Raw genomic sequence first — 27,484 nt, 5'->3', positions numbered from 1 at the left:
TCCCCGTACAAATGTAAACAAGCCCTGTTCCACTTGGTATTTGTAAACAGAAGGAGGGCTGGAAATGGATCAGTTAGGAGATAAGAATGGATATCTAGAACTATCTCAAAATCCTATCAGATTCGAACCTGTGAGCAAAGTTACTAATGTATTCTTTGACGACACAAGTAAAGAGGTAAGTAGGATTGTGTAACAGGTGGAAATGGTCCTCCTGTTGAGTACAGAAGGTTATGATCATGTTACTAAAGGTTAATAGGTTAAAATTAAGATGACTGTGGTTTTACTAGTGAAGCCTGAAATCCGAAAATCAGTTCTGCAAGTGTAAGAATGCTATAGTATAAAATTTGGAACATTAACAAATGACAGTAGGTCTTACGTGGTGGGAGGGAGCAGATGATAACATCGATATTTCAACCATAACATTGAGAAATGAGGTAAATCTCTGTTGCTATGGGAAGTTAAGTGAATTTTTTAGGTTCTTTTGATTTCCAGAAATGTTTTGGCTACTTTTATGGTAGGCAACCCCACATTTTCTCTGCTCCTCATGCCCCTACCCAACTTTTCATGATCTTCATAGCCCTCTCCTTTATCAACTTTGAGATGAAATAAATGAGCTCTAATGTTGCAGGTCCTCAGTGTCCGTGGTGGTGGGACGTTAGGAGTAGTAGTGAGGGGTGTTGGCCGTGACCATACATTTCGGATGGAGGATCGTGGAACCATTTCTTCCCTTAAATTTTCACCAGACCATACAGTTTTAGCTGTTCAGCGAAGCAAGAATGCAGTGGTGTGTGTATATATATTCAAATTGCTTTTGTTATTGAAGTTTATTATCCTTCTTATATGCCCTTATTGCAAGGGCCTTAGATCACTCCTTTTTAAAAGTCAAATAAAGCATATGGACATTATAGTATTTGTCTTGCATTCCTTAGGAGTATGCCTTGAAGCCTGTACTTATGTAAACTTTTCCATTTCCACTTTGGCTGAAGATGAATATTTCCCTTCATGGAAAAATTCAGTGGTTCAACATATCCTGGAGAAGGGAAACTATTATATCATCCTATAGGTTTGATTTCTGTTGTAGAAGCTTATGAATCTATTCTCAACTCAATTTTCATACATTTTGGATCTCATAGTCCTTACAGTGATCATTAGTATGGACTTCTGTGATATATGATTTTTGCTTGAAGAGACAAAGTGGATGTTATTTCTTCAAATGGCCATAAAATTAACTACAGAGAAAATTTAGTAATAAAAAAGTAGTTTTAATTCTCTCTTATTTCTTAAGTTCCTGTTTTCCCTCATAGTTTGAATTTTTGTTTCATTCACTGTCCCAATTCATAGATTTTTATAAAATTCACTTATTATTGCTCGTGAGATTATCATTTGTAGTAGTTATGGAGATTGTGAGGTGTGGGAGGCCTTATCACAGCATGAGTCATAATGCTATAAAGACATGGACATATATAGGCCATAGCAAATGGTATCAGAATGATGCACTAACTTCAACCTTTAGATGTTGTAGTCATATATGTAGAAATAGCGAAATCAGATTTTGAAATGTTCTGAGAATATGAAATAAGTGCACAGCATTGACAGTAATGGAAGTGTGAGCTTTAAAAAGAATGATAAAACAAATGTATATGCTATTAGGACTACCTGATCTATTACCTGCATATGTATCATCCTTGTGTTGAGTAACTTATTATTCGTTTCCTCACACATACTTATTTGTAAGGTCTGATATGCATAGAGTGTAGTCTTCTTTATAAACGAGAACTGTTCTTTCTAAGAATTGTAAAGGTTATTACAAACATATAATCTCTTTCCAGGAATTACTTACTTACACCGATGGTGAAGTTGGGCCTGGGAGTGTCCAAGAATGTCGAGCAAAAGGTGCAAACCTTTTGGGGTTTATTTGGACACACAATGATGACTTGGTATTGGTAACAGACCATGGAATTGAATTTTATCTGGTATGATATCATGGAATTATGTTTTTTGAAAGTTCTTTAACTCATTAAGGAAGTGGTGATTGTGAGGGTCGTGGCATGCTCAATGTTTCAGATCGGTAGGAACATTGCAACTTTTGGAGGTAGAGGATGTGTAGATCTGGTGATTGCTGTGATGAATGTGTGTGAGAAATACTTAGAGAAACAGAGGGACCTGTATGTGGTGTTTATGGATCAAGAGAAAGTATTTGATAGAGTTTGATAGAGTTGATGGGAATGTATTGAGGAAAGTGTTGTGAATAAAAATGAGGGAGGAAAGCTCTTAGAAGCAATGAAAAACAGTTTTTATCAAGAGAGTAAGAAAGTGTGCATGCAGGGAAACAGGAATGCAAGAGGTTCTAGGTTAGGGTGAGTCTGTGTCAGGGATGAGTGATGTCACCATGGCTATTTGATGTATATATGGATGGGGTAGTAAGGAAAGTGAATGCAAGGGTCTTGGAGAAAGGGGCAGACAACCAATCTGTTGGGGAGGGGGATGCTTTGGGAGGTGACTTAGTTGTTCTTTGCTCAAAACATGGTGCTGGTAGCAGATTTAAGTTAAAACTGCAAAAGTTTGTGTCTTTTTGAGGAGTGTTTGAAAGGAAATTGGGAGGAATTGTGAATTAAAGCAAGTTTATAAGGTTGAGGAGTGAGGAACGAGAAGGTTATATGGAAGATGAGTTTGAAAAGAGAGAACCTGGAGGAAGTGTAATGTTTTAGGTACCTGGAGGTGGATATGGCAGAGAATGGATCTGAGTTGAAGTTACTAATAAGGCCTCATTCACTCACATTCATTCTCTTGTTGTTATGTTTAATGCATCAAAACCACAGCTCTCTATCCACAACCAAGCCTTACAGACCTTTCTGTGGTTTCTCCTCACTGCTTCATATGCCCTGAATCAGTCTATATATTTATATATAGGGGAGAAAGAATACTTCCCTGTGTGTTGTAGAAGTCAACTGAAAGGGATGGGAGTGGGGGGCTGTATATATCCATGTATATATCTCTGGGGATAGGGGAGAAAAAATACTTCCCACGTATTCCCTGCGTGTCGTAGAAGGCGACTAAAAGGGAAGGGAGCGGGGGGCTGGAAATCCCCCCCTCTCATTTTTTTTTTTTTTCTAAAAGAAGGAACAGAGAAGGGGGCCAGGTGAGGATATTCCCTCAAAGGCCCAGTCCTCCGTTCTTAACGCTACCTCGCTAATGCGGGAGACGGCGATTAGTATGAAAGAAAGAAAGAAAGAATATATATTTTTTCATACTATTTGCCATTTCCCGTGTTCGAGAGGTAGCGTTCAGAACAGAGTACAGAGCCTTTGAGGGAAATCCTCACTTGGCCCCCTTCTCTGTTCCTTCTTTCTTTTATTAACGAGGTAGCATCAAGAACAGACAACTGAGCCTGAGAGAAAAAATCCTCCCTTGGCTGCATTTTAGCTACCTGGGATGGGAATAACAACTTGACAGAGATTTCAAATATGTCTGGAGGCTGATTCATTGGCCCAAGGAAGTTAGCTGCTTAGTAGAAATGGATACTCTAGTAGGGCAGTTGGACTATGTATTTCAAGTCAAGCTGCCTTGTTTATACAGAAACGGTCAGAATGCATCCTGTTTGAAGTCTGTTAGGATGAAGAGATGGCTTTCTTTGAATTTATTTTTATCCTTTAATCTATATTAATGTAACACTGTGAACATGATAAATTTGCTGGAAATCTGAATGCAGTTAGACATATTTTGATGTGATGAAAATGTGGTATGCATATTTGTAAATAATATTTATTTAGATTCAGCAGGTTGCAAAGGATCGTGTTGGTGTTCGTCATATCCGTACATACAACCTTTCTTGCTCATGGTTTGTTTGGAGCATGGAATGCTCACTATTGCTCCTGTGCATTGGGTCTTCTCCTACCTCCACTACCCTTCAGCCCTTCATTTTCAAGCCAGGGCAGTCCAGCAAACTGACCAAATTTGAAGGTTTGTTCACAGCTCTTTATGTATGTGAGAGGCCATCCTTCCATACATGCATCACTTCTTGTCTGCCCAAAATTATTTGTCAACGGACTATCCAGTCATACTTGTTAAAACTTAAGTTTGATATTCAAACTCTCTCATTAGGTATGTGTCTTTTGGAGGAATGACCTCACAGAACTCATGTTTAATTCTTGCATTTCTTTTTCAGTATCAGTGTATCATGATACTTCAGATACATTGACATAAGAATCAGTAATATCTTGGTAGTCTCTGTAAGAAAAACAGGAAATATAGTAAGTTCTCATGTTCTCCTCAGTGAAGTTACTTTAATACCAGTTCACTGGCATCAAAATGAAAATATGCAGATCTTCAGTACCTTGCAAAAGATTGTGCATTTATCCCTGGAAATGTTAACTCTAGTCTCAGCCTGCTGGTCATCGTAGTGGGGCAAGTGAATGAAATTCCAGTTTATGGGGAGCTCAAAAAAAACAACAGTCTGCAGGGTGATTCACTGTACTGGATGTTTCTTGAATCCTCTGTGTTATCGTACAGCATTTTAAACTTCTTTATGCTGTCCACTTTTACCATGTGCCTCATTCATTTTGTTCCATTCATCCACCATTCTTATATTTCTTTAAACTTTTCTTTTACAGATTTCTTACTTAATTTCATGTCGTCACCTTGGTCTGTACCCTTATCTTTCAAAGAACTGTTTTCTGTTAACATTATCAATCTGGTTTAAAAACTTAAAGGCTGTGATCAGGTCACCCCTTACTTCTCTTTTCCATGGTGGTGAAATTTAAAGCTTTTAGACTTCCTCTGTAACTCAGCTTTCTTTATTCTGGTACTATGTAGATGAAGTGTGAAAGGAAGAAGGGGGAAAAGGGAAACTAAGAATTAAGGAGAAGGATGCTAGCAACCACCCCTAAGAAACTGAATAAGATGGGACACATAAAAGATATTTTGCTCAGGATGTCTTGGTTAATGACATCCTGAATGAGCTTATTTGTATGAAATCTTTATAACTAATATGGATTATGCATTTTGGTTACAAGATTTTGCCTTCTACAGTTGAAGTAAGCAGTGCCACTCACTCTCCTGGTGTCACATTGGGCGAACGAGATGTATGTGTTGGCACTATATACGGTTCAGTGTCCATCTGTGTTTTGCGCCACCCATCCACACCCACAGTTGCTGCACACCTTGATGTCTACACCCAGAATAAGTAAGTTATAATAAATTAATACATGAATTGTTGTATCATTACCTTAATAATATTTACAAGCACCTGGAAAGGGGACCTGGGATAGCTATTGTGGTAGTAGTAATAACTATGATAATAATGATAATAATAATAATAATAATAATAATAATAATAATAATAATAAGTGTTTTAGATATCTGGGAGTGGATCTGGCAGCGGATGGAACCATGGAAGCGGAAGTGGATCATAGGGTGGGGGAGGGGGCGAAAATCCTGGGGGCCTTGAAAAATGTGTGGAAGTCGAGAACATTATCTCGGAAAGCAAAAATGGGTATGTTTGAAGGAATAGTTGTTCCAACAATGTTGTATGGTTGCGAGGCGTGGGCTATGGATAGAGTTGTGCGCAGGAGGATGGATGTGCTGGAAATGAGATGTTTGAGGACAATGTGTGGTGTGAGGTGGTTTGATCGAGTGAGTAACGTAAGGGTAAGAGAGATGTGTGGAAATAAAAAGAGCGTGGTTGAGAGAGCAGAAGAGGGTGTTTTGAAGTGGTTTGGGCACATGGAGAGGATGAGTGAGGAAAGATTGACCAAGAGGATATATGTGTCGGAGGTGGAGGGAACAAGGAGAAGAGGGAGACCAAATTGGAGGTGGAAAGATGGAGTGAAAAAGATTTTGTGTGATCGGGGCCTGAACATGCAGGAGGGTGAAAGGAGGGCAAGGAATAGAGTGAATTGGAGCGATGTGGTATACCGGGGTTGACGTGCTGTCAGTGGATTGAAGCAAGGCATGTGAAGCGTCTGGGGTAAACCATGGAAAGCTGTGTAGGTATGTATATTTGCGTGTGTGGACGTATGTATATACATGTGTATGGGGGGGGGGTTGGGCCATTTCTTTCGTCTGTTTCCTTGCGCTACCTCGCAAACGCGGGAGACAGCGACAAAGTATAATAAAAAAAATATAATAAAAAACAATAATAATAATAATAATAATAACAATAATAATGATAATAATAATAATAATGCCCCCATATCTCCTGTTTGTCATAGAGGGTCAATAAGAGGGACAGGAGTTGGGGGCTGGAAATCCTCCCCTTCTGTAATACTGCCCAAAAGAAGGAATGGAGGAGGGAGCCTATCAGAGCTTTTTTCCTCTTAGGCTCTTTTAGATAAGAATGTTGTTAACATACATGAAAGAAAAGAAATAACGATAAATGAATGAGTAAGTATGTAGATAAGAAAATACAAAATCATAAGAAATACTAAATCATTATCTTTCTTGATATCAGCTCTTTCTCACCTTTAATTTCTTCCTTTTTATTATTCAAATCAGTTGAGGAAATAAAATGGATGAATGAAATAGAAAAAATTAGTAGTCCTTACAATATTTTATGGATGTGGAGGAGGACGGATGTACTGGAAATTAAATGTTTGAGGACAATGTGTGATGTGAAGTGGTTTGATCAAGTAATGAAAGGGTAAAAGACATATGTGGAAATAAAAAGTGTGGTTGAGAGAGCTGAAGAGGATTTGCTGAAATGGTTTGGGCATATGAAAGAATCAGTGAGGAAAGGCTGACAAAGAGGATATGTGTGTCAGAAGTGAAGGGAACAAGGAGAACAGGAAGACCAAATTGGAGGTGGATGGACGGAGTGAAAAATACTTTGAGTGATCAGGAATGAGTGAATTGTAACAATGTGTTATACTGGGATTGACCTGATGTTAATGGATTGAACCAAGGCATGTGAATCATCCAGGGTAAACAATGGAAAGGCCTGTTGAGCCTGTTTGTGGATAGAGCGCTGTGGTTTCAGTGCATCACATATGATAGCCAGAGAATGGATTTGAGCAGATGTGGCTTTTCTTCATCTGTTTTTAGTGCTACCATCATAATGTGGGAAACTGAGATTAAGAGTGGAAAAAAGATAAAAAGTCTCATATAAATATTTGGTTATTGCAGAGATGGAGCTTTTAAGCGGACTCACATTTGCCGACTGGAGTTAACAGGGCGTTTTGCAGTTAATATTATTGATAGCCTTATAATTGTACATCATCAGGCCTCTAAGGTAATATAAGAGTTTTTATTAATTATCTAAAAACATTATTACTTTATGATATTTTATTTTCAAGTTTTTAAATCCTAAGGGTGAAATTCAGTTGATGTTTTGAATGTAACACACAAATGTTTTTGGGTATTATGGGAGTGGATGACTAACTTGTAATCTGCCTGATGTACAAGGCCACATCATCCTTAAAGACTTTCCTGTAAGTGCCTTTCCAGTGATTTCTTCACACCACAAATGGTATCCTTCTTGCATCTTTTTTGTTCTGTTTATCCTCTTAGGTCCCAACCATAGTATATCACACAAATTCATCCATCTCTACAGCTCTTATTTTTAACCTATCCGGACTCTTAAAAAATCATGGATTGACATCTATACATTCGATATAGGACAAGAACTCCTCCATGCCAGCTTTTTGCACCCTCCACACTTAGATTCTTTCCATGTACCAGGATTTTTTGTGTTACTAATTTTTCTCCCTTACATGACTATGGTACCTTCAGCCTGAGCTTTCCCACTGCAGTCCCTATTGAACATAACTCACCGATGTTGAGACTAATATATGATGTCCAGTTCTTCATTGTGTAACTGATCATACAGTGTCATCTCCATTTTAAAACTAGCATCTTTTATTTGCAGTAAATGTGAATAAGAGCAAGGTACAGTAGGGTTTAGGGACAAGTCAATTGGGAGGTAAGTTTGAATGGAGAAAAACTGGAGGAAGTGAAGTGTTTTAGATATCTGGGAGTGGATTTGGCAGCGGATGGAACCATGGAAGTGGAAGTGAATCATAGGGTGGGGGAGAGGGTGAAAGTTCTGGGAGCACTGAAAAATGTGTGTTAGTCAAGAATGTTATCTTGGAAAGCAAAAATGGGTATGTTTAAAGGAATAGTGGTTCCAACAATGTTATATGGTTGCGAGGCGTGGGCTATAGATAGAGTTGTGCAGAGGAGGGTGGACGTGCTGGAAATGAGATGTTTGAGGACAATATGTGGTGTGAGGTGGTTTGATCGAGTAAGTAATGAAAGGGTAAGAGAGATGTGTGGTAATAAGAAGAGTGTGGTTGAAAGACCAGAAGAGGGTGTTTTGAAATGGAAACAGACGAAAGAATAGCCCAACCCGCCCACATACACATGTATATACATATGCTTCCACCATGTAGGACCACAGGTCAAAAAGTTTGGTGATATTGTGTGTATGTAACATATATTCATACTTAATTGTTTGTACGAGGTGGACAGAAACTTTTGCACTCATGGAGCTCCCATCTTTTGAGCTTTCTATGACATCAAATAGCCTCTTAAACTTTTGTAGACTGCTGGCATTCAGTCTCCTTGGTCAGTTACAGATGCTTCTTAACTTATGATGGGGTTACGTTCCGATAAACCCAGTGAAAGTTGAAAATATCAAAAGTTGAAAGTACATTTAATTTTGTACATCTAACCCACTGAAAATCATAGCTTAACCTAGCCTACCTTAAACATTCTCAGAACACTTGCATTAGTCTACATTTGGACAAAATCAACTAACACAAGGCCTATTTTATATTAAGTATTGAATATTTCACCGTCAAAATATCCTAAGGCAAACCATCGTAAGTCAGGGGTCATCTGTAATTTCAGCTATCCACCATCCTTACACTAAACCTGTACTTTCCAACTTCATTAAGAAATACTGGCTTAGTGTAAGGGTGTAGATTGTTAGAATAAATTGACCAAAGAGACTATGAATGCTACCAGTTTACAAAGGTTTAGGTTACATGCACACAGACTTGCTCTGGTTTTGTACTCTATGTTTTTGCTACTGACTCTTTTTAAGTAGCTTGCTGTTGCATTTATTGTGAGCCTTTATTTTGCACCTGGAAAGGTATAAGTTTCAGGAAAATAATGTAAAAGATAAGTAGTGAGGTGTGTAGTGACTGCTAATTTCAGAGAAAGTTGTGAATGGGTTACCGTGCTTTTAATCCAGAAAAATGCATTTTGAATGGAGGTAGATTATTTGCAAGGATTTTAAAATCAAAGAATGAATCTTTGTATGTTACTACCAGATGTATCTCTCCATCATACAGCAAAAACTTTGTTGGCCAGTGTATAATTCAAGACCATGCTTTTATTTATCATTATACTTAAGACAGATTTTGTTCGGTCCTTGACTTGTTTAGAATGATAGTATATTAGATAAATGAGAACACTGTATTGAATTACAGCTTTCAGTTGTATTTCTAGTGACATGTGCACTGATTTTATCTTTTTACCATCTCAACAGACATCCCTTCTCTTTGACATCCTACTTGGTGGAGAAGTAAATGGAGGAATAACTTCTGTTTATGCAGTTACAGTGCCCAAATCTATTCAGCCATTTTCTCTAGTGGAACCTGATGCCGTCCCTTCCACAACCTCCCAGCCTATCTCTGTTCCTTGTGAACTATATGCACCCACTTGGGTTGTGTTTCAGGTATGGTATGTGCTTGTTTTAAATCTCGTAGAAATGACGAATTCCAGAATTAAATTTCATACAGTGGTTTTAAGAAAAGTCTTTGAGTAATTGAGATTGTGGGATTTGAATTCCTGAATACTTGGAGATCAGAGAGCTTAAGAGGTGTTTTTCAGTGTACCGTTTGTAACACTGGAGGGAACTAGGAGAAGTGGGAGACCAAATTGGAGGTGGAAAGATGGAGTGAAAAAGATTTTGAGTGATCGGGGCCTGAACATGCAGGGGGGTGAAAGGCGGGCAAGGAATAGAGTGAATTGGATCGATGTGGTATACCGGGGTCGACATGCTGTCAATGGATTGAATCAGGGCATGTGAAGCGTCTGGGGTAAACCACGGAAAGTTCTGTGGGGCCTGGATTTGGAAAGGGAGCTGTGGTTTCAGGCATTATTGCATGACGGCTGGAGACTGAGTGTGAGCGAATGGGGCCTTTGTTGTCTAATCCTGGCGCTACCTCGCGCACATGAGGGGGGAGGGGGATGTTATTCCGTGTGTGGCGGGGTGGCGATGGGGGCGAGTAGGGGCAGACAGTGTGAATTGTGTGCATGTGTGTATATGTGTGTGTGTCTGTGTGTGTATATATGTGTGTACGTTGGGATGTGTGGGTGTGTATGTTTGCGTGTGTGGACGTGTGTGTGTGTGTGCATGTGTGTGGGGGTGGGTTGGGTCATTTCTTTCGTCTGTTTCCTTGCGCTACCTCGCAGGCGCGGGAGACAGCGACAAAGCAAAATAAATAAAAGTAATTCATATTATTGTATCAACTGATTTGTGAGGCAAAGTTAGCTGAAATTTTTGTCCTTTTAATATATATTATTTTTTTTAGTAATGTTCTCATTAAATTACATGTAGTTAGTGTCATTTCTGTATTTTTTATTCAATTATAATGGCCCTTGAAATTTTCCTATTTTCTTGATTGTCATACAGTCAGTGCAACATTTTGCAAGCATAACTTACACTTAGATTTGCACATGTATAATAGATTTCACCTAAATATCTGCATTTGTGGTATGAAGACTTACAAGTTTAAATAGCATGAAGCCAGCTAATTTTTAAGGCCAAAACCTGTGATTTTGGTTGACAACATTGGGCAGTGCTGAAGGCTTTTCAGTCCAGACTCATAAAGAGGCTTATAAGGCATGTGTTCATTGTCAGTTTCTTTTATGCTATGAAGACATGTAGTTGGGCTTGGTCATAAAACCATTAACTATACAAGTCATAATGTTCTTTGTACAATCTGTGTGTGAGTTATTCATTATCCATAAATATTCTAGAAAAATATCACCATATGTTTGTTGCTATGATGAACTGGAACATTCGTTTTAAACAAATTTTCAGTCTAAATAAATACACAGTTTAACCTGATGTAGCATTGTTTAAGTGTGATGTGTACTCTTTAGCCAATAATGCTCTACTACCAAGTGTACGAGGTACACCAGATGTACTGTCATACATATGTAGTGAGATGTGTTATATTTTGGAAGAGGTTATGTTACATACAAATACTCATATGATTACTAAGGCCTTCCATTTCTGTTACAGTATCTTGTAATAGTGTCACAGCTAAACAAATGTTTCTGTAATGTGAGGACACAGATCTTGCACAGATGTCCTTGATATTTCCACATACTCTACATTGAGCAGTGAATGGAAAAAAATTTAGGCTATGGGATTTAGTAACAATTTGTGGGATAACACTGAAAGCAGTAATGGCTGGCTATTTTTGCCTCAAGACAGAAGCAGCAAATTAAAGAATTATTAACATAAATGCCCCAGCACAGTGAACAGAAACATTATCCATATGTATATACCCTATGCATAGTAGTGGGTTATATATTCACCCCACCTCCAAATGGATCTATTTTGCTATTATAAAAATAATTTCAGAAACTCTGTCATCAAATCCTTTATCTGAAATGGACAAAAAGATTTTTTAGGTACATCTGCAATTGAAATTACTGATAACAGAGAAGTTTTTGTACTGTCAACCTCATCTGAACTACTGATCAAAAAGAGAACCAAATCATGAATGAAAAGTCAGTATGTAGATACTATTTTTAGAAATATGGATTCATCAGTTATGTAAAGGGAAGCAAAGATCCCTAGCTCCAGAGTTATTTGTTGTGAAGTGTTTGCTAACAAAATATGAAAACAGTCAAAATTAAGAATTACTTTAAAATAAAGCATGTAGAACTCATCAACATTTTCACAGGAAGAAGAATGAATGAAAGTTATTAGTTTAAGTTCCTAGTCATTCAGCTACTTTGAATGATGATGTACACCTCTCATACTTCAATAACACCTATTTCTTCAGTAGTTTTGCGTCTAAAAAAGTCAGTGTGAAGACTTGTAGTACTGATAGGTGCTTATGTATGTATATTTCGTTCAACAGCCAGATATTGTTATTGATGCTCGTCTTGGGTGCATGTGGCACTTACGGCTGCATTTGGATTGCTGGGCCAATGCAATGGAGGATAAGAGTCAGCTTGTGGATTGTCTCCTTAGAAGAAAGCAAGGTATGAAAACATTGAAATTCATAAAGATCTATTCCTTTTTCACCAAATTAAACATCAAGAAGCAAGAGAAGGTTATTAAAAAGCTGATTGATAAAGGTGTGTGATAGCACTTTAGGTAACTTACTGTAAATTCATTTGACAAATTGCATGTAGAATATCAATTGTTTTTTTTATATTTCTTTATGTTATTTTCTTCTAGCAAAACCTCATGCATATTCTCTTTTCAGTTAATCAATTTATGTGTGAAATGCACAATGAGGATTTTGACAATTTATCATTTCAATATTTCATATTTTCTTTGCAGCAAAACCCCTTGTTTTGTCTGTTGTAAGAGAAGTTGTGGAATCGGGTCAGTTAGCATCGTTAGGCCAAATATTTGATAAAATTAATATGGCCTATAGACAGCATCTTAATACTGTTCTGCAGTCACAGGTAAGGTTTTCAGTCAGCACTGTCAACTGCTAGCCATTGTGTTTTTATTTTTAGCAACTTTTTATTGACCTAATAAGGATTTTGTAAGGTTTGATGATATTAACATGGATTTTGTTGGTTTCATTACTGATATTTCTTAATACCTGCTCAAGCTTTTGTGGTTTGTGAATAATACACAAATTTAAGAATTGGTCTTGACCTACTTTCACAGTACTTTTAATTTGGATATTCCTTTAGATGTAAGAACTTTTTCTGCTGATTAGAATTATTTCTCAATATTTTGATGATCCTAATAAAGATATATTGATACCTCATGTATCCTAAATGTCATGGGTTTGGCATAAGTAACATCAAGAATTATTTTAGACAGAGTTTGAAAAAATGATGATTTATACATGCTACAGTTTGAGTTATGTACCCTGATTCATATCTGTTTGAATATGTTCTTAGGTTCTTTAATAAGAAATATAGTTATTTCAGGCAAAGAGAAAAGTTTTGAGGATTTTTGACCTTTTTAACCCATTCATCATCAAAATAAAACCACTTATCTGCTGTGTTGAACTATTTTTCAGTTTTTTATAAAATGAATCAAATATTGTAATATAAATCCAAAGAAAAAATAATAGATAACCTGCAAAGTATAATAAATGAGTAAGAGCAAAATTTTAAAGGGTCTGGATAATGTGCCTTGCTTGACCCATTTTATTCCAGTATTGTGCGGCATACAACTTCACACCCTAACATCCTCACACTTTTGCTAACACATAAATGTCTATGATAATAATCAATGTGGTGGTTTTTTTGTCTCTGAATTTTACATGTATTTATTCATGAATGATTGCTCTAAAATACTGTATGCAATGAACACTATAGAACAACAACTTTACAACTATAAAGTGATGTTGTATGCTGCTGCCAGTGTGCAAACGTTTATGGCAGTTATCAATTTCAGATGATTTTTTGGCCTACCACTTATATTTTTGCATGCATTTGTTTGAGATGATTGCTCTATAATTCTACATAAAGCTAATAGGAAGTATTAGAGCAAATCTATTCTGAAGCAGTTTGTTGAGATATGTGCTACTGCAAAATGCATGATTGTTTATGATAACCAATTTGTGATGCTGTTATTATCTTGCATGTCTTTACGTGTATATGTTTATAAGTGAATGCTGTGTAACATTGTACACAAACAGTAAATATTATAACCTATTTACTATTGTGAAGCAATATTGGTTGAAATATATGCAACTCCACTGTATATATGCTTATGATAATTATTAATTTTTTATGCTGTTTTTGGTCTTGTGCTCTCTGCCACATGCATATATTCATGAATGATTGATCTATAATACTATAAACAGAAAATGATAAAAATTACAAGAACTTATGAAGCAATTTCGATGAGGTGTGTGCTACTGCCAGTGCATAAATATTTACAATGATTTGCAATTTATATTGCTGTCTTTTGTCTTCAATTATTTCTTAATTTATTGGTTTGTAAATGATTGCTTTATAACACCATGTGCAATGACTTGTAAATATAATAACACCACCACCACCATTAAAAAGGAATTTTGTTGAGATGCATGCTCTTTTTTTTTTTTTAATGTTGGAGGCTCCAGTTAGGGATAAAGTCCACATCAAGGCCAGGCCTTAATTGAAATACAGAGAGGCTTATGAAACTGAAAAAGCAGAGACAAGGGAAGTATTTCTGAGTTTTGGAGGAAGTAAACAACCTATCTTAAAATGTGCCAGGTCATAGTTATTGGGAAAGACACGAGAGGGTAGAGAGTTCCAAAGCTTCCAAGGTAATTATGTGATGCGGCAGCTTGCTGAGTATCACATGGTCTAGCTAGTGGTGGGGGCACACATGCAGCATGCTCTCATAAGCAAAAACTAAAGTAATACCTATAGAAGAGGGGAAGTGAGCCAACATTGTGGCATTTGGGAAGAGGGTCAAGTTTTGAAGCTTAGGTAGTTTATATGTCAGGCTGCTTTTGAATCAACTCTATCAAATAAGGATGCAAATAGAACCACCCAAGATGCGAGAGCAGTACTCCATACGAGGATGAATCAATACTTTGTATAAATGGAGCAACTGTTCAGAACAGAAATTTAGACATATAAACAGGACTATCTGAGTGTAAAGGTTATGATCACTGTCAACTGTCTTTTTATTTGGTTATTTTTTATAACTAGCTCATAAGTTTATAACTTGCTCATGAGTGATCAAATTATATGTGTAGAAACTAGTATATATTAAAATACCATCACTACAAAGTGATTTTGCTGATATGTGTGCTTCCATTAGTCATGCAGACTACTACAGTAATCATCAGTTTGTGATGCTGTTTATGGTCTGTTTTTTGACATGCATTTGTTTTGCAAGTGAATCCTCTATAATACAGTTTACAGCAAAAGAAATCTTATACAGACATCACCATTACGAAGTGATGAAATGTATATGCTATATCGTCTTTCCTTCTTTTATTCTTAATTGCCATTTTTAGCATTAGCAAGGTAGCACCGGGAACATGAAGAAAGGCCACTTGGCTTTTTCATCTGTTCCTTCTTTTAGAAACTGAAACACAAAAAGAGGGAGTAGTTCAAGCTCCCATGCTCCTATCCCCTTTAGTTGCCTTCTGCAGCATGCAGGGAATATTGAGGCAGAATTCTTTCTCCCCTACCTCAGGGATATGCTATATATGTAATGATATGTTATACAGCATGTATATATAATACTCATTTATAGACTTCCTGGCCCAGGAGTCCCTCCTGTTCTTATCAGGCTCATTAAGCACTCAGGAAGCTGGCCACATCCACCAGTTGGGACTATAGGTCATAAAGTATTGTGACTTTGTGTGTGTGTGTGCATCTACATGCAGAGAGTGCAGGGCATTTGATGGACAGCATGGTACAACAGAATATCTTGCCAAAGAGTGTGCATCTTCCATGGCTGTTGAGTAAGAGGTCACCAACGGTAGCCATAGCTTATGGGATATTCAAAGAGTACAGCAGTATATTTGTAGGTGTACACAGTCACAACTTTTGTCTTCCTTAATCTTGTTTTCTGCTCTATTTTTTCACATGTGGTGTTTATGTTCTACTTTTTTGTTTATATTCCCACTGCTAAAATAATTTCTTTGGTCTTAAGAGTTCAGAAGTTGGAGCCAGTACAGGAATATGAACATTGTTTCTTTATACATTGAGATTATCACTTTTGCTTGATGAAGAGGGTTGTTAGGCATCTGATTATGATTACCATTATGTATGGTATGAAAGATGTTCATCATCAAAGCCATATCCTTTCTATAATTCCATTCATTTTCTGTATTCAAGTCGCACTTCCTCCATCCACAATCTTTTATGATAAACTGAAGCATTTTGTGGATCATACCCCTCCTGGTTGTAGTGCAGATTATCCTCAACAGATGGAATCACCTCTTGGAAGAACAATAAGTAGCAGCCTGGCAAGCCAAATTATCAAAATGCAGGCATTTTTTTTTAATATAGATATAGTAGATGCTATTATGGGGATAAAAAACTTACTGATGTGTACAGCACATATAAACAGTGAATGGGTTAACTGACAGCATCCAAATTTTGGTGATGGTGCATGATTGTGTTTTCATATGTGAAACTGGGTAGGATAGACTTCTGCCAAAGCTAACTGTTGATAATAGCTGTCAAATAACCAGTGAATTGGAACCATACTACCAAGATAAAGTGAATGACTATCCTCCAAACCAATGACTGCTAGGAATTCTCATGTTAGCATCCAGGAATCTACCTAGTGAAACTAACATTTACCACACTATGATCAGATGAAACTACATCATGCTAAGGTTGTTTAAACCACAGCTTCCATAACAGAACTGTCCAACACAAACACAAAAGGCTAAAAAGAGGCACTCGAGTTCATGAGTTATGGAGACTTTTGCACTCGAGTTCCTGAGTTATGGAGACTTTTGCCATGGCCATCCCTTTAAGGGAGTTCCCACAGGGAACAGGTGTCAGAGATACATATATAGATAGAGATAAAAAACAAGAACTACATGAATGCTTGAAAGCACTCAACTTTTTTTTAGTTCTGTTACGGTCTGATTTACCAGCAAAATGGCAACAGTTGCTGACTCAAAGAATCTACCTTACATCACAATAGAGTATTGTATATTGATGGTAAGCAAAGATGTTTAGGATATAGTCCGTACATGAGGAATAGGCTGGGGAATAGGGGAATATTTTGATATGAGACAATCCCTTTTATATTGTGTGTTTCAGTTATTCATTCAGTAGCATGCCATTATAGTGGCAGGTCGCCATGGAAGTAATCCTGTCATTCTGAGGCAACCCCCTCTATGGGAAAATAATCATTATCAAAATAATTTGTCTCTGGGGATATCTCCTGAATGTTGTAGGTGTTTAAAAGTAGTGCTGAAAATCTTTCCCTTGTGTATAAATTTCTTTTGAAAAGAAAGTACAGGAAGAATTTTTCCTTAAAAGCTTAGTCATCTGTTCTTTATGCTACCATACTAAAGCAGGAAACAAACAGGTTTGAAAGAAATGCTGGTTTTGAATTCATTTCTTTATTTCTCATCAAAATTGTGCCCTACAATGAAAATCAAGGTTAGGATCTTCCAACTCTCAGTATTTCAGGTAAGGAAGTGTTGACCCCCACCCATCATTATCCACTATTGGTAGCAACAACCCACTCATTTTGGGCCTGCATTTGGCCAACCAGCAACAGCCTCAGAGATTATCTCAGTAACCTACATACTCTTGGATACCTGATTGCTCAAAATTTGCAGATTGCATGTTACAGCCCAAAAGCAGTCTTGTTTGGTGCTGAGAAATTAAAAAAAAAAAAAAAAAAAAAAAAGCAGGTAAGAAAACCTGGACAAAATGCTTATGAAACATTGCCTTGGAGAGATAAGGTTTATTTATATTATAGACCTACTTGTCTCAACTCTGCAGTCCTTTAGCAAGCATGAGAGCATACTCACATGAAGGAGGAGGGTTTACAGAAGATTGCTTGGATAGGAAGACTAAAAACAAAAACAGATTCCTTCAGTAGTGATTTGGAGACATGCTAGAATCTCTTACCAGAAGGAGGATTACCTAGCACCACTCAAGGTAGATTTACATCTTCCAAATGAAGGTACCATCTATCAAAGGTAGACAAGCCCCCAAAACTCCTTATTCTTGATTTCCTCCAATGAAAAGTTCTGATGAAGGCTAAAGCAGAAGCTTCCTTCCTCTCATTACATGATTTTACAGAAAGCCCAGGGAGAGCCAATAAAATGAGCTTCTTAGTCCATATAGAGATTTCCCTCATCATAAGGGCTTGAGGTGTGATGCAGGAGCTGGTGGGCTTTGGCAACTTAGTGGAGCCTTGTTTACTTTGAATATCAACCTTTCATTAATGATGTTCAGTTGCTCACATTGGTGAGGTCACTTGTATTAAGTTGTAAGTTAATTTTCCTTGCAATAATTTGTCCACTTGAAACCTTGGTAGGGGTTATGAAATGAAGGGTATAATATTACCCTATCTAAGCTCAGAAATCAGTTTATCGAGTTCGGAACTCTCTTAATCCGACAGTATACATGCACATATAGATATGGATGATGTGAAAATGGAGGTAAAGTGACAAAGATTACTTATGCAAGTCTGTCTAATACACCTTTCTTCCTTCACTTGTGCCAGAAGCCATGCCAGATCATGGTGAGTGTTAATAGTCCCATTTGATAGCATATATTTCAGATATCTATACATGCCTACTTTTTTTTGTAGATTATTTATGGAAGCTGTATTACAGCTTGCTAAGCTTTTAGTAAGTGCTTAATACTGTGTAACATATAAGTAGCCTAATAGAACATGATATTTGACAAAGGGTCATTGATGCTGGCAAATTCTGTGCACAAGGTTTAGATGATTCATGCTTTCTTGATTTGCCCACATCATTTCTTGTGTTGTCAGATGGGAGAAAGTGTGAGTGCTCCAGTAGTTTCAAGCACTGTTCCTGAGAGGAGAGGTGTGGTCATTGAACAAGCTGATATGTACAGTAGTGTCCTGGCTCCACTTATGGAAGAAGCGGAGAAGGAGGAAACACGACAAAAAGATGATGCAAGCCAAGGTGTGTTGTTGTTTATTCAAATACTCTTTCATATCTTAGTTGAGTAGTATATTACATTAGTATTGTAATCATTTATCTATGGTAGGCTCCTGTTTTGTGCATCATTCTGTAACATACTGAAACTTACATGTAGCTACTCTTGAATGTGGAAAGTTCAGAAATGCACTCAACTTTTCATCTGGACTAGAGAAAATCCATAGGATTCTTATATATTTTTTTTGATATTTTACAAAGTTTTTGATTCATTCGTTTAAGCCATTATTGCTCTATATTTTACTTACTGTGATTTTCTCATTAGTTGTCCTAGCTTGTTAATCAATGTATAGATTGTTGTATACATAGGTGTTACAAGACTCTGCCTTCATGTGATTACACTGCTTCTGAAAAGGAGTACAATCTTGTCGAAGACTTCTTACTCCAAAGGACCCCATCCTTTCCCTGCTACCAATTTTAGTGCAGCCTCAATACTTCAGGGGTCTTGTAAAAGGGGTCCTAGGGCTATGTAAGTGATTATACTTGATCAATCTTTGTCAGAAATTTTTGACATTCAGTCCCTAAAATGTTGTCTTTAAAAGATATTTAAAACCCAGTGATTTCATTTCAGGTTCGACCCAGACTAAAGTATCTCCAAAAATGGTGGTTGGAGTAGTGATCGAGTATACACGGTCCTTGGGGGCTGTTGGAGTAACTGTCCAGCATTTTTTGTATGAGCTAGTCATCAATGCCCTTGTCCGAGCTCGTCAGTTTTATCAACTGCATCAGCTTCTTCAGTACCATGTTTTGGCAGATTCAAAGCCTCTGGTTAGTTGATAGCTTTCATATTTTGTAGTTTAAGCACAGTAGCCTCTTAGGTCGGCATTAGTTGATGTAAAGTGTAAACATCTTGACATGAGATGCTTCTGCAACAACTGTGAGACAGCCATAGTCCCTCAAATCCATTTTCTACCCTGTTTAGTGGTGCTCATTATGGTGGATTTATCCTATCTGCCCAGTAATTTCCCCATATTTTAGAGGGATGATATGTATGTGACAAGGGAGAGGCCACTTTAGCCTGCAACTAGCTCCATTTTGCCAAATTTTGCAGTTATAGTCTTCATTATGAGAACTGATAGTGATGTGCAGCCTTGTATGACATGCTACTATTGTAAGAGGCAAAAGAATGTAAGTGGAAAAGAGATACCTTCTCTGGGTTACATCTGCTCTGAGTCCAAGCAACCTGTTGTTTCCCATGTTTTGGGTCATGCTTTTATTTTTAGTGTACCTCATTGTATGATGAGATGATGTTAATAACATTACCACTGAGGTTTTCCTATACAACATTTTGCAGGAGTGTTAATTAATGTCATGGCTGTTTGTACATTGAAATCTTTGATGCATGTTTTCTTGAAACAAAGTTGATGCATGTTATCTCGAAACAAAATTGCTGGGCTTGCTCATGTTGTATGTAATACCTTGCAAAAGAAAGCAGGATTTTTTATTGTAAATCACAGTGTACTTAGCATGTAATGATTAAGATAAAAGTTATTGTCCCACTAGCATATGTATCCAATGTTTTACAATCCATATCCAACATAGGTTTGTCTAAATAGTGTTTTCTTCAAATACCATGTTAAGGAAAAATTTACCAAGATCATTTTCTTTACAACAGGCTTGCTTGCTACTGTCTCTGGTGGGTGTATATTCTGCAGGCCAGCAATTGAGTTTGGACATGTTGTGTCGTCTCAACACTGCCCATGATGAAATTATTGAAGTGTTACTTTCACAGCATCAGGTCACCCCAGCACTAAGGTTGGTAGGAGTTTGGTAGGAGTTATACACCTAATGTATCATGAGTGAACTGAGTGTATGATAATTATTCCTCAAAAATCTCTAAATCAAACTGTTCATTTTTTTTGATCCACTGTGGTATTCCTATTTCATTACTACTTTCATTGTTACCTATCATAGTTCATTTAACATTATTTGTTCATGTTCTAGTCACCAAATCAGTATTGAAATCCCCAACATAAAACGCTATGGTGGTACACCATGAGTGAAAAGTCACCTTTGGTGAGGTTGTATTATTGGAATGAATATCATTTAAGAACTTTTCACTCCAAAGAAGTCCATGCTTTCTCAGTTACTAATTGTAGTCTTAAGCTCCAGGGGTCAGGAGGTTATATGATAATTGCAATACAGACATTATTATTTCCCCGATTTTTTCACCTTTTCAACAAACCTGTTATTACAAATCCTTTGTAGTACATGTTTTTCATGTAGCGTATACAAACATTTGCTGTCATCTAATTTTCATAGTGTAATGATTGTATGTTTTTTTTATGAGACACATTGTCATTGCATCTCATATTTTGCAGTTGTCTTATATATATCTCCCCATTGCTAAAAAAAGCTTTCCTTCTTGTGGGTATCTTGTTTGCACTACCCAGAGATCCTTTGTTCCCTTTGTGTCAAACATATAAGACTGAGAATGCTATGGCTGATAGTGTGGCAGTGTGTTTCAATGACAGGAAATGAGAAACAGATCATATGCTCATGGGATTACTCATTGATTTATTTTCCAGTCTGAAGAATGACTGCATGGCAGATTTGCATATTGTGTAAAAGTCACACTGCCATTATGCTCTCTGGTAGAAAAGTTCTTCGTTTCTTAAAACAAATAATTTTTCATTCTTACTCCAATAGATATGCTCGAAGTGTTGGGCTTGCTGAGTCTGTATCTGCTCGAAAGTTTCTCGAGGCTTCCATGGTAAGTGGTGACCCAAAGGTGTTCTACTCAACATTCACCTTTTTTTGGCTCCGCAATGCAAGACTTCGTGGCAGTGCAGCTTTTGCCAAAGGTAGGAAGGCATTTCAGTACATTCTCTTTATTTGGTCTAACAAAGTTAGTACCATAGTTTTTTAGTAAGCCACTTATAACATGAATGATCATTTATGAATCTGAACTTTACTGTATAATTTGTTCACTGATAAGTTGTGAACAGGATTTCATCACAGTCTTCATATCATTATAGGTCTGCACAGCAAACTTCCAGATGTCATATTTCAGGTGTTCTGCTTGTCATTTCTCTTTCACTAACAAATTAACTTCATCATCCCACCACTCACCTGCCCACCTCCCAGCTTCTGCATACTGCACACATTGCTTCCATAAGCACCTCCCATCCCTCATCCACCCTCCTAGCTTCATTTCTTCTCACCTTTTGCCATTTTGCCCTCGGTGTCTCCTGATATGCTTCACACAAGCCTCTTTTCCAAGATCACTTCCTATTTTCACCTCCCTGTTTTCCCCTCATCATTTCCTCTTCTGAATGCCTCTACAAATCTTCACCCTCACTTACTCCAGGTAATGATCAGACATCCAACTAGCTGCCTTTCACATTAACTTACAAGAATCTCTCTTTTGCATGCCTATCAATTAGTATGTAATCCAGTATAGCATGCTCACTATCTTTCCTACGACTTGTGTACTTATGTATGTCCATCTTTTTATAACAGGTATTTCCAGTCACCAGTCTGGAATATCTATATTGGAAATTCACTTGACATTACATGATTGTAATTCATTTTTGAAAAAAAAATTACATCAACAGACACTTCTGATTTAGAGTAAAAAGGACCCCGAGACTGTTGTCATTCAGTTGCATATTTGTGTGTTTTGTCTTTCTTTTCATTGAAGGCTTAGACATCTGTGCCTGAAGCTACTCCACTGAGGGGGAAGATGCAATCCAGTATATATAAAACAAAAATAAAAAACTATAATGCAGTTCATCAAAGATATTAAGATTTTTGTGAAAATGATTTTAATCTTTCAGTTTATTTTAGTGATAGATATAAGTGTTGGCACATGGAAATGCTTTAATCCTGACTTTATTTGTGACAATATTTAGCCAGTGAAATAAAATGGGAGTTGCTATAGGATTCTTGTTAACTTGATACAATTTCTGTCCTGCTTTTACAGGTGAACACTGTGATGTGTATGTTGAACATTACAAGAAACTATATGGAGAACTTCCTGACTATGGTTCTCTGCAGCCTTAAAGTAATAGGAATTACTGCTGTAAATATAAGGAAATTAAAAGAGATAAATGTGGTATGTGATATCAGTCTCTTTGCTTTAACCTTTAGAATATTAAAGAGAGTATAGCAGTTTGCCTGCACATAGTGATAAACGTTAACACCTTCATTTGGTTTGTGCAGATTGTGAGGTAAATTATATTTTTAAGGCACAGAATTATCACTCATCCTCTCTCACATAATCTCATTTATCTCTCTCTGCTCTCCTTTTCTGCTTTTCCCTACATTTCATCTCAACAGGAGAAATCTCATATTGATATGATAAAGAATAGTCATACTGTTATACAGTAAAATGGAGTAGATTAATGCTACAGAATATTACTTCATATCTTGTACTGGTCATTTTACAATTACTTACTATAGTAAAACTTCTGTTGCCTGTAATTCAAGACAACAAAATGTTCACACTAATGTGTGTTTTTCAATTTCGATTGGCATCCTTCCAACATCCGAAAAAAATTTGGAAAAGTAAAATAGATACTTAAAAGTATTTGAAATTGTATGCTCACCACATGGCATTTTGTGGAGCTTGTGATTGCTTACCATCTCCTTTGTGCTTTCTTGGGGCTGTGTTGTGTGCTGGTTTTGCACATTTGTGTGTTATGTGCAATCCTGATTACTATTGTGGACAGTGGCCCCTTTCAAGTATAGTCAGCAATTGGCTGACAGCCCCTTGAAGCCATCTATGTCTTACACGAAGTGCAAGAGATATATCTTAAGCCTCGAGAAGATTGAGCTGTGCAAGAGGCTGACAAAGGGCAAGTCCAAGAAGGCACTTATGAAGAACTTCACCATTGGCATGGCATCTATGTTCATCACCACCAAGTGGCAGGAGAAGATTGAGGCATTTAGTAGTGCTTATTTGTTTATGTATATTAGTATTTCCTGTACATGAAATATTTGCAAATTAGTAAAATATCTTAACGTGTGTAGTAGAGTGTGCTAAAACTTCTGTGATGATTGGCAGGTGGGGTAATTGTAGATCCTGAGTGGAATGCACCTCACTCCCACCAGTAAGTCGGTCTCAGTTACTGCTGTTGTGTGCAGATCTGTGCTGCTTGTGCTATTTGGGGATACGTGCTAATATGATTTTCCTACAACCTGCTGTATTTATGTTTGTAAATATGACATCGAAATATCCAGCAACATCTAACCCAGAACTAGCAATTCTATGGAAGTGAACCCTCTTAGAAATGAAGCTAGAAATCTTACGATGCACTGATGCTGGTAAGGGAGCATCAGTATGGTAGAAAGTGCACCAAAACTTCAGTAAGGGTTGGTGGGTGGAATAAGCATGGGTCATTGGTGGAGTACACCATGTTCCCACCAGCAGCAATTGTGTGCAAATGTGTGTTACTTGTGTAAAATTTGGGTATTCCTGTTGATGTGATTTTCCTGCAACCCAATGAGTTTGTTTTGTTAGTATGGCATCCAGACATCTTCTCCTACCCTGGAACCAGGAGTCAAATGAAATAGAACCTCTCTGACCTTAGAAACAAAGTGAGAAATCATAGGGCATGCTGATACTGGAGTGTCAGTGCATGTGCTTGCTTACAGCCTAGGAGAATTTGCAGTCAGCAACATGATGAAGAATACAGAGAATGGTCAAAGTGCTGTGGTTCACTGCTTTACTGTCACTGTCTGCAAAGGTAACCATAAGGGTTAGAAATCCACTTATAAAGATGGAGAAAATGCTCGTTATACACAAATCATGAGACGAAGAAAAGCAGCCTTAGTAACTTTCAGCTCAAGTCTAGAGCTTTGAAGATTTATGAAGGTATGTAAAAAAAAAAAGATGAAGGTGAGCCAGAGCCATTTCAAGCAAAGTAATGGCTGGATGAGTTAATTTAACTCCAGAAGCTACACATTGTTTAGGTAATGGGAAAACCCACCAGAGTTATATGCATTGCATTTTCTCTTTGTGTGAGGTTTTCACAGAACATAACTCCCACAGCAAGTAAAGGATGACTATTTCCTGAATTTTGAATATAATTAAAAACAAAAAGTCAAATAACCAGAATTTTTGTCATATGAAATGGCTCATATCCTCAAGCGTTTAGGAAAGCAGAGGTTTTACTATACTTCAAACATTCCATTCATTCTTTCCTTGAATCTAAACCTCCTAAACACATACTAATACTTTCTTAATCATGGTGTTTTGATTCCCACGTATCTTAATCTGCATAATGTAAACTTTAACAGTAGAACTTGTCTCAACCAGTTTTCAGGATATCTTTTTCATCACTTTCATAATACTATACCATACTGAACGTACATATATTTCTCGTCATTATTTCGGAAAAAAGGCAATATGAATATCTGATACGTTATTGCCTCCGGCAATTCTTTCTTCATATTCACAATCTAGTACCCTTCAATGAATTTTCGGTATTGTGCTCTAGTGACCCCAGTCAACTCAGTTCTTGGCGATATTATAACATCTGTATCCATAATCTTCAGGGAATTTGCTACATACTGAAAATTCTTTACATTCTCTCGTGTCCCTTTCTTAGATATCATGATTCTTTCTAAAGGAAGTGTAATGTATGTTTCATTTCATCCTGTGGAAGCATTATCATGTAATCAATAGAAGTATCATTTCCGTTTTACTTAGTTCACCACTGACATGACTATTTTCTGTTCATTATCGTAAAATACCTTTCACCTAGTGAACTATGTTGATTTCATGCATATTTACCCAGCTTTGTTCGTTCTTTATGTGCATTTTGTCGAAGTGTGCTTTCTCTGACATTTATTGCTTCGTATCACTCAGTTCCATTTTGGTTTTCAGCATTTGAGTCCTCATCCAGAACTTTGTCATAATAGTTACTGTTATCACAAACGTAAAGTATGTACTCACTCGATGAACTCTTAGCCACTTTCTTTATAGAGTATTACGTCATAGATTTAATATACTTATCAAGATCCCTCCATCTTTGATTTTATGTACCAAGCATTTTTCTCGGTGCTCCAACTATCTCCTTGTTCACATAACTGTTCCACTGTGCTACTTTAAATCTTTCTTTTTAGATAGAACATTTTCTAAAATTGTTTCAAACATTTGTCTTACCCCAAGTTAATTTTGGCTCATTGCCCTTACTATGTGTTTAATGTATTCCAATTTACCCTATTTACTTGCTGTATTTTGAAAGTCACATTTTACAGGTTTGAATATTCTTCCTTCTGCTCCATGAAGCTGCTGGTACTCCTTGCTTTACAGCAGCTCTTGAAATATTTGAATATACAGTCCACTTCTTGTGGTTATGCTTCTCTCCTTTAACACAGAAATTCAGCTTCTTTATGTAACCTTTTCAGATTTCACTCAATCAGTTTTCTGTATGTAATACGTGTCCCTTCAATTTTTGCTGTCATCTTGCTTATACAGAATATATATTCCATTTTCCATATTTGGTACTTATGCATAAAGCATTCAGATGTGTAATTTTAAAGTAAATTAATCAGAAGATACCGAGTGTAAGAGAGAGAAAAATAAGTGTTGTATGTAGCAGTTACAGTTTTATCTTTACATTTATCCCAGAATTACATGAGAATTTGTTAATGTTTAGATGCCATTATTTGTTTTTTTCTGAAAGTCTCTTTACACCATCTCCATTACTGTAAGGTGCAATCCTCCTTAGCAAGAAAGCTTAGGTTGTTAAAAGGCCTGTGTGAAAGTGACAAGCTTTCTGCACACCACAGCCAGTAACATTCCACCATTGTCCTTCTTGGATCTTGTAGTTTGAAATCGTTATAATCATCTGCACTGCGATGCTCTTTTTTTTTTTTTTTTGCATGAATTCATCTTGTAGGGTTTCTTTGCCCTTGATGTCCTTTAGTCATTCTTCATTTCAACAAAGTGCTGATGTTACTTTCCAAGAGTATAAACAGTGGAAGGAGCTGAGAATTTTTTTTCCAAAGTTTCCTGATGCTAACTTGCTCAGGAGGAAAACAGTGATTATGATGTATAGATTGCTTCGTGTGAGGAATAAAAATGCTTAGGTATTTACATGGAATAAACATGAATCCTCAAAATTATAAACTCTTGTTGCTCAGGAATAATATTGTTGTAGTACTAAGCTGTTGATCAATAATTACAAGATTGTAGCTAATAACGCAAAAATTTGTAGCAGTTTTAACTTTAACCCATGTTATTGAACACTGGTAACATGTGTTGATACTGGATAAACTTCATCTCATGTGGCTTTAGTGGTTTGTTTTAGAACCAAGAGGTGTTGGGAGTATGCTGATGGAAGTCACTCCATCATTAAAACTGTTAATATTAAGAATGGCATCATAGATTGTACACATAATCGGGTATCAAAACTTTGTGATGACTACACGATCAAATGTGTCACGGTGACGTTCTCAAAATGATATATTGCTTTATGTTCATAATTTACAGTTAATATGTAGAATCTATCCATGTTAAAAACTTATAAGCGTTATATTTTGATAAAATGTCAAACTATTTTCATTGTGCTAGTCAAGAGCAAACATCAATTGTGATATGTGCTCTTTTGTTGATATATGAATGTATCCCTCTGTTTCATGCAGTTTGCTGAAACTAACTGCACTGCATTCTACTTTTGACATTAATAAAATTATGAGGTCTAATA

At 36.8% G+C, this 27,484-nt stretch overlaps 1 protein-coding gene and 1 long non-coding RNA gene across 4 annotated transcripts in view; one reads left to right on the top strand and one right to left on the bottom strand.

Annotated features, from left to right (window-relative positions):
* The window catches only part of LOC139757178 (uncharacterized), a 221,445-nt gene that overhangs the window by 1,601 nt on the left and 192,360 nt on the right, over window positions 1-27,484 (bottom strand). The gene's annotated exons all lie outside the window — the stretch shown is intronic.
* On the top strand, window positions 1-27,484 carry Bulli (regulator of MON1-CCZ1 complex protein bulli). 3 transcript variants are annotated; one of them, XM_071677305.1, is made up of 14 exons: window positions 1-175; window positions 629-784; window positions 1,830-1,973; window positions 3,780-3,960; window positions 5,029-5,182; window positions 7,120-7,225; window positions 9,488-9,676; window positions 12,102-12,225; window positions 12,530-12,657; window positions 18,638-18,794; window positions 19,399-19,595; window positions 20,443-20,582; window positions 21,477-21,631; window positions 22,753-27,484. In XM_071677305.1, exons 1-14 carry the CDS (start codon window positions 65-67, stop codon window positions 22,830-22,832), a joined length of 2,022 nt encoding a protein of 673 aa, XP_071533406.1. In that variant the 5' UTR covers window positions 1-64; the 3' UTR covers window positions 22,833-27,484. The 3 variants fall into 3 exon arrangements, with proteins under 3 accessions (XP_071533406.1, XP_071533407.1, XP_071533404.1); XM_071677303.1 differs by having other exon boundaries at window positions 2-175; window positions 3,771-3,960; XM_071677306.1 differs by lacking the exon at window positions 629-784 and having other exon boundaries at window positions 3,771-3,960.

This window comes from Panulirus ornatus, chromosome 25, assembly GCF_036320965.1.
Source record: "Panulirus ornatus isolate Po-2019 chromosome 25, ASM3632096v1, whole genome shotgun sequence".
Lineage (NCBI taxonomy): Eukaryota > Metazoa > Arthropoda > Malacostraca > Decapoda > Palinuridae > Panulirus > Panulirus ornatus.
Note: the sequence above shows the minus strand (reverse complement) of the source record. Positions and strands in the feature narration are given on the sequence as shown.

Excerpts from the sequence above, each read along its gene's own strand:
- Bulli (XM_071677303.1), top strand. The coding sequence starts at position 65 with ATGGATCAGTTAGGAGATAAGAATGGATATCTAGAACTATCTCAAAAT. Across the intron at positions 785-1,829 it reads AGCGAAGCAAGAATGCAGTG|GAATTACTTACTTACACCGA; the intron begins GTGTGTGTATAT and ends ATCTCTTTCCAG. Across the intron at positions 12,226-12,529 it reads TCTCCTTAGAAGAAAGCAAG|CAAAACCCCTTGTTTTGTCT; the intron begins GTATGAAAACAT and ends TTTTCTTTGCAG.